The sequence below is a fragment of the Limulus polyphemus genome, unplaced genomic scaffold, assembly GCF_000517525.1.
Source record: "Limulus polyphemus unplaced genomic scaffold, Limulus_polyphemus-2.1.2 Scaffold633, whole genome shotgun sequence".
NCBI classification, from domain to species: Eukaryota; Metazoa; Arthropoda; class Merostomata; order Xiphosura; family Limulidae; genus Limulus; species Limulus polyphemus.
The window spans coordinates 137,512-149,520 of record NW_013666243.1 but is presented as its reverse complement, the minus strand read 5'-3'; the positions used below and the strand labels follow the sequence as shown (position 1 = coordinate 149,520).

Below are 12,009 nucleotides of genomic sequence, written 5' to 3'. Positions count from 1 at the left end.
ATGGCTTTACAGTGTTGATTTGATATATTAAAGAATATCTGGTCACCACAGAGCAGGATCTAAACAATGAGTAATAACAACAAGTGAAAAAGGCCCCTGAAAAGAAATAAAGATAATAAAAAATAACTTACTCAGCTTAAGTCTCAATGAAGTCTAAAGAATGGCTACAGGTGGAAGATGACAGTTTGAAGAGGAAAAAATCGTGATCCTATGCAAATAGTGAGAGACGAACGTATTAGAGGTAGTACACACATGCCCACTGGAAGAAGTTCCTCCAAGGTATAACGAAGATGAGATGTCTGTGAAAATGGTAAGATGTCTAATTTGTTGTGAAGACACCCAGAAAAAAGAAGAAGAGGAAGACAATAAAGAGAAATAAGCCAATCGATTTAAAGCAGAGTCTAATTGGTGAGGGTGGAAGGAGAAAGATTATGAACAGAAGACGGCTGCCAAGGGATAAAGAAGCATGAATGGGCCTGGAAATCTATCTGGATCAGGTCAAGGATAAAGGTAGGAAATGGAAGAAATCTTTAAAAAGGAGGACTTTCCCTCACAATCCATCAAAGTTTGTTTTTTTGGGGGGGAGAAGAATGATCTGGATAAAGGAAAATTTATATGGAATGATAAAGAACATGTGAAACATCAGTGGTAAATAACTCAGGTCTTCAATCTCCACAGGCTAAGAGGAGAAGGAAATAAGTTTTAAGGGAAAGGTGACACAAGGAGAGTGTTTTGAACATAGGCAATGTGAGGCAGAAAAGAACCACATTAACATCTCAATCTGTAAGGGCAGTGCACCACAATGGATGACAAATCCAGAAGGAAAGAGTAGGAGAGGTAAACACCCTATGGTATTGTGAAAAATGAAAGGTGTGGAACGAAGCTGCCCGATAACTGGAGATTGAGGACACAGCAGACCCCCAATCGAAAAGCTAATTGAGGAAATCTACAATATGAGGAACAGTGGGTTAAGCAGGCGAAAACCTATGATCCAGAATCTAATGGTGGAAAATGTTACATTTACGTTGATAAACTTCCATGGAGGAAGGGCAAACGGAATGAGCCAGAAAAGAAGCTTCTCATTAGGACAACCCAGAACTCCTTGCCAAAGACTGGATAAAAACCAAGCATGAAGATGGAGGACAGGAATGGCTGGATGAAGCACCACTGACTGAGGTTGACAAAGAAAGGATGGAGTCAGGAGAAGACGTAACAGAAGGGTAAGTTGGAGCTAAAGAAGCTGCAAAAACATGGCTGAGCCAGCCAGTAAGGAGTAATCAGAAGAACTTGACATGAAGTGGCATGGATGATTAAAATCATCCAATGAAGAAGTTGACTGGGAGGATAGACATATAGGTATTTGTTTGTCCAGTCCTGGCTGAAAGCATCAGCAGTCAGAGCACTAGGCTGAGGGCCTGGAGACCAAAACAGAAGCAATTTGTGGTTGAGGAATGTCACAAAGTATCAATGTGAGGAGTACCCCACTGAAGGCAAAGCCATGGAAAACAAAAGGATCAAGAGACCACTCCATCAGATAGACTTTGTCTGGGTGGGAAAGCCAATCCTCAACAAGACTGAAAGTACCCAGAATATGACACACTATGATATGAGTATCTAGCAAGTGGGTCCAAAAAAGAAGATCCAACATATGAATACAGAGGGATGAAGAATGGGTGCCACCCTGGTGATCGAGTTAAGCAACCACTGTAGAATTGTCTGAATGGATCATTACCAGATGATTTCTGGCCTGGTGGAGAAAATGAACCAAAGCACGATATACAGAAAGAAGTTTCAGAATGTTGATATATCTCTTGACCGCAGACCAATACCCGAAGCTTCCTGTTGATCGACCCACACCCCTGAAGGGATGCATCTGTGAAAATGTGTAAATTTGGACAAGGAGGAGGAAGAAGGACATCCACTGATGTGCAAGTCTTGTCCAACCACTTATGCAGATCATTGATCAGGGTAGGAGGAAGGGTAATAAGAGCTATCAAAGGATCCCTTGCAAGATTCCACTGGTCATGAAGAGCCCGACCAAGGGGATAAGGGCTGTCAAAGAAGACCATTTCCCCCAAAGTGATAGAGTCTCATGAGCTGTAATAGAGGGAGCAATAAGAGAGTGGAGAACTGAAAGCCCCATCGAATGAAGTCGAAGAGGAGAAGGTTGGGCCTGACTGAGATGGATGTTGAAAAAACACTCAAATGGACAAAATATTAGGTAGGTCGCAGGAATGACTTCTCCAACTTGATTAACCAGCCCACTCAAGCGACCTCCAGGAACAGATGTTAACTGTGATGGGTGGACTCCCGTTTGGAATGAGCTAACAATAGCTATCCGTGCATATAATGATGAAAGCAGAACCCTAGAGCATGCAAGTGACAAGCGAATGATTTGACCACCCAACAAAAAATATACTGGACCAAAGCAAGTCTGAAGGGCTGCATGCGAAACTGATAAACCACCTCGTGGTGAACAAACCAAAAACAGGGTCGTGACTGACGAGATATTGGGATATGCAAATAAGCATTTGTGACATCCATCTTGACCATCCATAAACCTGAAAAAAAAAAAGCCCATTTGTGGGTGAGAAATGACTCCATGGTGAAACAGGGCAGATTGAGAAATTGATTGAGGCAGGACAAATTATTACAGGCTGCCAGTCTCCAATTTTCTTGGTACAACAAACAGCCTGGAATAAATATCTAGAAAAAAGATGATGAACAGGTTCGATGGCCCATTCAGACAAAAGGTCATGTACTGCTTCTGGCTGGTGGTATGATTAAGAAGCATGGGAAAAGAAATTGTAGGACAAGTCCCTCTGATAAAATCCGAAAAAAAATCTGTGGTGAAAGATCGCCAAAGGGAAACAAATTTGTACAATCGAGCTCTTTCAGACTGGTAGTCACTGGTACTGTTGGCAATGTGCCCATATACTTTGAATAATACAACAAAATGAGCAACCCCTGGAAGGAGGAACAGGTAAAGACTGAGAAGGACAAAGACAGGAAACAGGAATGGGGCTTGTCTTGGCTCGGACTACAACAAGCGTGCTACCAAAGAGGAAAGGGTATAGTGTCAATGCACAGACTCCACACGTGGTTCCAAAGTCTCACGTACATGATCAAAAACACACTGCCAAAGAAATGGGCCATAGATAAATCCCTAGGATAAGGGGCAGCAAACAAACCTGGCCACATCTTGACCCAGAAGATCCCAACATGAGAGAAACCATGCGTGTGAAGTGAGAGCCGAAGATGACAATCTAGCCAATGTGGAAGTAATAAAGGAGAGGCTTTCCCTTGAAAAAACCCTCAGAGTCCAGGTGGATCACCTTAGAAAGGATATGGATAGTAGATAAATACAGTAGAAGGGAAGTAAGGGTAAGACAAAGGCATAAAAACTGGGCAGGAGTTAAATGCACAGGAAAATCAGGGACCACCCCCCACACAGGTAAAATCAACCCCAACTGTTAAGAGTCAAGAAACGGACAGTCAGCCTGATGGTAAGCTAATGCAAACTGATCCGGAGCCTGTGGAGGATGAGGCATGCGGGTACCCTCAACCAATTGTGAAGCAAGTTGCTCAGCATGTACCATAATATCCTGGGAGGGTGGGAAAACTAAATATGGAGAAGAACAACTATCGTGCAACAAAGAAGGACAAGGATCATAGGAAATTGGGTAAATGAATAAAACATCACATGCCTGAGAAATAATGTTTATAAGGCCTAGCTGATTCTGCAGGTGGGGCATAGGAAGACATGGCAAAATCTGGTGGTGGAAAAAGACCATCAAAATCTTCATCGGCCCGAACAGGTTTGGCTTGCTCAGGAGGAAGTGGGACACGTTCAGGAGAAGGAGGTTGACCCATATAACAATCAATTTCATGGTAGATAATTGCAGATAAATCCAGCAACAGATCTCCCCCACCTGTAGCCTGAGAAAGAGTGCTAGTAGGAGATATTATACTTAAAGTGGTAACATGAACCTCAGAATATATATATATATAAAACTAAAGTGTTTGATGTAAAAAAATCGCAAGAGTGAGAGAAACAAAATAAAAACTCAGAAATGAAGTTAAAGTAAAATACTTCTTTTTAGGTAAAAACAAAATTAATGAAGAAATCCCACTTTGGTAATTACATGATTAAAGTCACGAATGCAAATCACATGAAGAGCACCAAAAGAAAAAATGTCTATACAAAAGTACTACCAAACGAGAAGTGATAGTTCAGCAGAACTGAATAGAGGGAGTCACATGCGTCATGAGAATATGTCACACCATTATTGATGGTGGGTTGGCGCATGATGACTTACATAAGACACACAATGGAATCAGTCAAAAACTTTAGAGGGCAGCACTAAATGAGAATATCTATTTATGTGAGAGGAGGTAACGTACTGTATTTGAACATTGTTTAGGAAAAAAAATGGACATAGATGAGATAGTCCTTGACTTCCCAGATACAAAGTAGTTCCATACCACATAATCCAAAGCCACATATGCAGCACATATATACTCACATACATATATATGAGAAGGATATTTGTTTTAAATAGATAAATCCTTTAAATAATGCTGCTGTGGTATTATGTAGTTGTACATGAATGAAACAAAAACCTTCTAAGCAGAATATGGAATGAGTATAAATGAAATACGTCTCTGTACACAAAATTTTTTGCACAAACCTGCCTTTCAAGATAATCGCCATCTTTGACTAAGATCTTAACATTTTTTCTCGACCAAACTTAATAAAGCAATGTTATAAAACAGTGAATGTTTAAAAAATCATGGTATCAAGAAGTGTAAAATTAAATTGCCTTCAATTGTTGCTATTCTCTTATCTTTTCCCTTAAATAATAGTATCAATTCTTTTTTTACTCTCTCCTAAAGTATTAACAAAGAGTCAGGTCCACTTCCACCAATAACAGAAATGGTGTAATATTTTATTCCCCTAGTGGTTAAACTTGTTCTTCTCATACGAAGCAACTTAAACTTTAGGCCTAATTGTTGATTTTTAGGTACCTGTTTGAATTTGTATTGAGATGTAATTGTACTGCATTATTTATAAGCCATGGAAAGGTATATATGTATTTCCTTGCATGTTTATGTTACTGAAGTAATTGTTTTTAAAGTTAATGTTATAAACGTCTTAATTTTGCCCTTATATATAGAACAATGCACATTAAACATAGTTCACTTTTGCACTCATACAAACATAAAAATACTACTGAAGAACTAGCCTACAGGATTACTGGGTTTTCACGTGAGCTAGCACACATACATGCATAGACTGATGACTTGACACACGTTATTCTTTTACTTACATAGAAAATACAGACATTTTTATATAAACTTATTACCTGTCAAAAATTACTTCAAAAGTATGCTACATGATAAAGTATTAAAGATTCATAGATAGTTTTGGGCAAAGAGCTCCACTTCTATACATAGGTATACAATGTACTAGTTTTGTTTAGCATGTCTCTTGAGATTGTTTATACTCAAAAACACTCTCCTAAGTCAGTACAATAGATTATTGCAAAAAATCAATGCAGCTGCTTTCAGTTACATAATGAGGGAATTATTTGCACTTATTTTTGTTTTTACATTTGCAACTTTATGACTGACCTTTAAAGGTCCTCTATGAACTTCTTAAGTTTCAAAATAATCCTTTAATTAATTTAAACTCTACTAAAAAATAAATAAAAAGAATGATACAATGAGTCAAACAGATCACTCTTTACATACTTGATCTTTCTTTTTCCTCAGCACAGTCTGGTTTTCTTCCTTTTCCCGGTTTTCTTTGTCATTGCTGTCTCCACTTCCATGACTTCCTGTACTGCCTAAAGTAGACACACTTTCTGTGTCTGATACTTCCTTCTTATGAGAAAGTGTATTATTTGTAGTTGCAGATATAGATCGGCGTATCAATCTTTCATTCTCTGCAGGTGTGGAAGGTGCAGTATTAGGTGCACTAGCTGGCAATTTTTGTTTAATTTCTGATGAACTAGGGAAAACAGGAGATGATGGTGGTGAAGAAGAGCTTTTTTTTAAGTTGAGGTTTACTTTAATTTTAGGTTTGTCTTCATAGGAAGCATTTGATATGGAAGTCTTGATAGAAACTTTATCAGCACTTTTTCCTTCATCAAACATTCCATTGCTGTCCTCTCTCTCTGTTTCTACCATTCTAATATTAGGTTTCAGTTCACTGGGTTCTACTATCTGTCCCTCAGACACTAAATGTTCACTGTTAATACTATTTATTACTACTACTTCAGTTTTGTTTTTAGCAGTCATATCCTTAGATGTCAAGTCTTCTTGTTTAATTACAAGTACATTTTTTTTAGTCTTCTCTGAATTCCATAGTTCTTCTTCTCTAATTGCCCATTTTCCTGCTTTGAACTCGAGAACGTCTACATCTGTAGATTCTAATGTTGACCCCTCAAGTGCAACAGATGAGTCCTTCACTTGTTCAGTGTCTCCTACTGTAACTATGGAGACATGACTTGTATCACAGGAAACTGAGCTGTTAGCTGACTGGCGATCAATCTCTTCACCTACCTCCAAGAAACTGTGACTAGATGAAATTGTAACTTCATGGTTGACTTCTTTCCAGGACTGACAATGTTTTCTGTCATTATTACAGTATCAATGTATTTTTTTTTCATTTTATGCAGATGATTTTTATAACAGATTAAAAAAATATGTTACTTATTTTAAAAAAATTTTCTTTCTTAAGCTGAACTTACATTTATTATTTTTTCTGGCATTTCAGAGTTTTAAGCATTTGATACTTTAAAATGTTTTTGAAATATTTTGTTAATTATATATTTCACAAAGCTTCCCTTCAAGGTACTACTCACTTAGATACCAGATTTAACTAATATATTGATTCATGTTTTCTAGATGCTCAAGGCACATACTCTCAAATACACTACAGTAATCACACTAATCCTTCACTAAAAGGTAGCATTTTCCTTACCTGAAAATGTATTTCCAATAGATACTCACCTCAATCCACAGATTTAATTACCTTCCTTGTGTTTCTGCCAAAGAGATTTGCATGCCACTAGCTTTGAGGAAACTCCTACCTAATTTCACATGAGTTAACATGAATTGTGCTACTGCATGATAATGTAACCATGCAACAAAGCCTCCCACCATTAGGAAGGCAACACACTTCTATGCGCACTAACTCCCCCTATACATTTGCACTCCTTTAACCTTCTTTCTTTGATGTGCCAAGGATTGAATGTGCATCAGAAATGGGGAGGATTGGTGGGAATGGGTGAGGAGGTATCTATTGGAAATACGTCTCCAGGTTAAAAAAATGTTCATTTTTGAGACGGTACCTTACCTCCTCACACAGATTTAGCTATACTTCCACACTGAAGTGTTGGAGGGGCCGGTGCAAATTTTATCTAGTGAAGCTCTCTTCAGAAAGCAATCAAAGGAAGCCCTTGGAGTGTAACACCCAATGGCAGGGAATCCATAGGAACACATTTGTGAGAGACAGCATCTCATTCAAGTATACTCTTTGCATGGAAAGAAAGTGGGGAAGAGGTAAATAAGCCCAATATGTTGCAGGGACAGGCAGTAAAAGAACATGACCATCCAACAGCTAAAATGTGTAAGTGTGGTTGGGGCATATTCAGACCCTACCTTGTGTGCTCACCTCAACTGTACAAGACGGATTCTGGCTGCAGGAAGAGGGTAGAGTACTCATGCCTTAGTTATTCATATATCATGTACTCACCTCTACTTAACTGAACAGACAATTGCTGCAAGTATTATCATATTGTTTGCTCACCTCAACTCTACTGAATAGACTCAAGCTGTAGGAGGGGGGCAAAAGTGGCATGTGTTATGAATATGAGGTGTGACCTCCATTACACTAACAGCATCACCACTGCCCTACTTCCCACCATGTTAGTATTCAATTGTATATTGCCTCAGAATATGAGTCCAGTTCGTATGGGTTCTCCATGGTCCACCACACCAATTGTTAGGAACATTTATATTATATTATTATTATTTATTTTACCTAATCTAACCTTAACTAATCTAAAGAGAACCCCATTTTTACATTTCAGTTACTTTTATAATAATAAATAAATAAACATAAAAAACAAGAAATAAAGTACGTACCCGGGTCTTCTTATCTTTTTTTTTATCCTTGACTGTCAATGACACTTAACTCTACTTTTTATACTAATGGTAGTAATGTACTAAATACATTTTATTTAATTAAATAATGTACCAAAGAACATTGAATAATAACATGCAAAAAGCAGACAATTTCCTCTAACTATCACAATTTTTCTGGCTTTCTAACTATGTGAAAAGAGCCATTACAAATTTATCCAAGTTAGTCGTTATCTTTTCTGTGAGAATTAAGCTTCTACAAATCCTGAAGGAGAAGATGTGACAGGAAGGTGTGGCAAGAGGAGTATGATTTTCTATTTAATGGCTCTGTAACCAAACAAAATTGAAGGCTATAAAAATTATGGTTTGTCTGAGGAATTATGATTTTATAGTGAGTAAGTTACGTTAAATTTCATACTTATTGGAGAGGTGGTGAATAAAATAATGAAAAGGGAAGATGCCTTGAGAAAATATGTCACATTTCTCACACAAGGGGAAATTCAGGATTTTTTTAAGTATTGCCTTATAAAATTATAAAACTTATATACTATTAAAATATGGATTATTAGCTATGATTTATGCTATACTAATTGGTATAACAAAAACAAAAAAGAATTTCATAAAATTTTAAATGTAAGTCAGAAAAACCATGTGAGAGGGTTAAATAATTGTCTCTTTTTCATCAAATTCCACACAGGCTGGTTAAATCACTTTCGAACACAATTTAAAAGACAAACTCTTCTTGTCTACTCTCTTGTTACAGTACAATCTGTGATAACTTCACTTTAAAAATTGCCACTATATGCTTTTTATCACAAAACTCACAATCATGCAGTCTAGATTATTTATCTCTATCTATTTAACTAACTCGAACTACATTTTACACACTACGAAATATTATGATGCAATAATTCTCAATCAAAACAACGAGAAAAATTTAGAAGGTTTTAGTAACATGATGCAATAATACAATTGCCAATTCACAATAGTTGAACTTTAACTTATAATTTGAAAATGGTTACATAAAGAAATCTGCGATAAACTATTGCTTCTAAAAGTAATTTAACACTCACATTATATTTAAACCATCTAAATCATAACACTCACATTAACTTAAACAGTCGTGTATATTTAACAGAGAAATTGATAAAAGGAAGTAGAAGGGGTGGGTGGGTCCAAATGTCAAGCAGACCAAGGCTGAGTTGGGTAGAGGTGCCAAGAATAGGACCCAAGAAAGAAAGTAATATTTAAAGATGAGGACAAGAGGGAGGAGACAAATAGAAGAATGGGCATATAGAAAAAGATGAGACCAGGCCTTGTTGGGAAAATCGACAGCCAGAGCCAAAGGATGACAAATAGTGAACTATAAGGGAGGAAGCCTAGAGTTGTGAAGAGTGACAAATGTGTCCAAGAAGGTCATGTCCAACCAAGAACAAACCCCGCAAAGGATCTGGGAGTGGAAGACCACTGAGTTGGTAGAAAGCTGAGTGGCTGAGAGTTGCGAACAACCAAAATGTATGCTCTTGGCAAATGACAGACAATAAGATCAAAGTGATGTGGGTGGGCTCAGAAGTGTATGTCTAACACCCAAAAGCCCTGGAACAGGCCCAAATGATCCACCCAGAGAAGCAGGAATGGAATCATGGCCGACAAATAAAGAGATGATTGAGCACGTTAAGATTGAGTGAAAGCATAACCAGCATCTAAACGTCAGAAGTCCTGCCTTCAACTGAAATGTGCCTCAACTAAGTGAGAAGCATTGAAGAAGGGAAAGATCCAGTTTGAGAAGCAGTAAGGAAATGCAGGAAGTAGTCTGGACATGGTCCAGTCACAATGACAATTCCTTGAGAAGATACTCAAAAAAGAGAGCAATGGATCTCCAAAGTGATGTGGGTGGGCTCAGAAGTGTATGTCTAACACCCAAAAGCCCTGGAAAACCATGGATCCATAATGTCCATAACCTGGAGACATGAGTGCATGCCCCAAAGAAATGAGGGGTTGTAGGAAAGTCAGAGTATTGAAATGCAAAATTACCTCTTGCTCAGGAAGAAAATGAAAAGTGAAAAACCTGGTGCCAGACATGTTATAACTCACAAGCACGGAAGATAAACTAAACTTGGTTGAGACAAGAGAAGAAAATGTCAAAAGTACCAAACACTGTGTGGATGAGAAAAGTAGCCATAGGAAAGAAAAGGAGGAAGGAGAAAAGCAAATAATAGAGAATGGATTACCAGAAGAAAATACTCTGAGAAAAGGAACACCAGCCCTTGGCCATGAATGTGGCAAGTAAAGACCCTCAGATGCCATGGATTACAAGAGGGGTTGATATTGAGTCAAAAGGAAAATGTAAAAAAGATGGATAATGTATAGAAAACAAAGAGAGGACAGGCTGAAAGAGATATGTAGGAAGGTGTCCAACATATTGACCATAACTAAATGCTGACTAGGTGAAAAAGACCATAGATGGGTTATGAGGGATGAAAAAAGAAAGTGTGAAGAGGAGCAAAGAAAAAGACAAAGGTGGAGAAATGGAAAATGTCTGTTGGCAGAAATTAAGACCAACAGCAGCAGAAGAGATAGGTTCCTACAAAATTGCACATATATGAGAGTCAATGACAAGTAAAGTGACAAACCAGACTTCTGGAAGAGGGAAGACAAAAAAAAAAAAAGAAGAAGAAAGCCTGAAATCCACAACAGGAAAGTGAGAAGGGGACAAATCTAGACAAGGAATAAGAGTAAAAGGCAAGGTCGGGAAAGAGGAAAATAAAACTGGGAAAATAACAAGGACAGAAGTTATATAACATCAGACCAGGTCACCAAGGGAAAAGACATTTGGGCAAAGAAAGAGAGCCAGACAAATATGAAGTACACAAGAAGAAGAAAGCAGTACGGCAAAGAGAAAAGTAACCTGACCCAACAAGTCCTGCCAGCAGGGATAGAACAGAAGAAGTGAAACAGGCTAAACAAAGAAAACAAATATATATATATAAGCCATAAGGAGCATGAAGACATGCCTCAGATAAAAGGCAGAGTTAGGAGAGGGAATACAGAATTGCAAAGAGAAAAAGAGGAAAAAAAGCAAAAATGACCAACTAGAAAGTAAAAATAGAAGGTAAGGGGCTCAATCACCAAGCTGGCCATAAAGATACCATTGACAGGGAATGAAGAAAAGGACAGGAAGAAAGTCTATAAATCAGGAAAAAATGAGTCATGAATCTGTGGGGAAAATAGGCATTTGGGTGTGAGAAAGAAGCTTTTAGAGAAAAGAAATAGTATAAATCCTTGTAACAAGCAGGGAGAAAAGACAAGATAAATCTCAAGATATGTGGTAATAAAGTGAGAAAACAAAAAATAATAAAGAACACAGGCATAAAATAATGAAAAGAAGAGAATGAAATCCTGAGAGATTGAAAGGTTTAGGTCAATGGTGTCCAAACTGTTTTCACTGATGATACCTTAACCCATTTACCTTGATTTGCATAACACCCCTGTTGCCACATGCTACTTATAATGTTGTAGAGTTGATTTTATGTACTTAATTATTCTTCATTTGTGAAAACTCTTGTAACACTCCTAGCAATTTGCCATGACACACAGTTTGTAAACCACTGGTTTAAAGTCTTTATAGATTTAATACTTCTAACTTTCAATATAGTGTGTGTATCTTCACAAAATTAGGTAGTCTTTCAGTTAATATTGTCTTTCACGTACAGAAAGTCATATTTTTTATAGAAGTATTTTTAATGAAATAAAATAAAGATTTGTCCATGAATATATTGAGTATTTGTTTTGAATAGTCTGTGTACAAAATAATTTTCATGTTAAGATTAAAAATACTTTTCCTCATCTCAAAAATCT

At 37.4% G+C, this 12,009-nt stretch overlaps 1 protein-coding gene across 4 annotated transcripts in view; it reads right to left on the bottom strand.

Moving 5' to 3' along the window:
• LOC106459592 (serine/threonine-protein kinase 10-like) overlaps positions 1-12,009 on the bottom strand; it is a 99,736-nt gene that overhangs the window by 21,912 nt on the left and 65,815 nt on the right. For all 4 annotated transcript variants that reach the window (XM_022386102.1, XM_013919222.2, XM_022386103.1 and 1 more), the window contains one exon: positions 5,755-6,637. In XM_022386102.1, the coding sequence (XP_022241810.1) occupies positions 5,755-6,637 (883 nt within the window). The remainder of the gene's footprint in view (positions 1-5,754; positions 6,638-12,009) is intronic.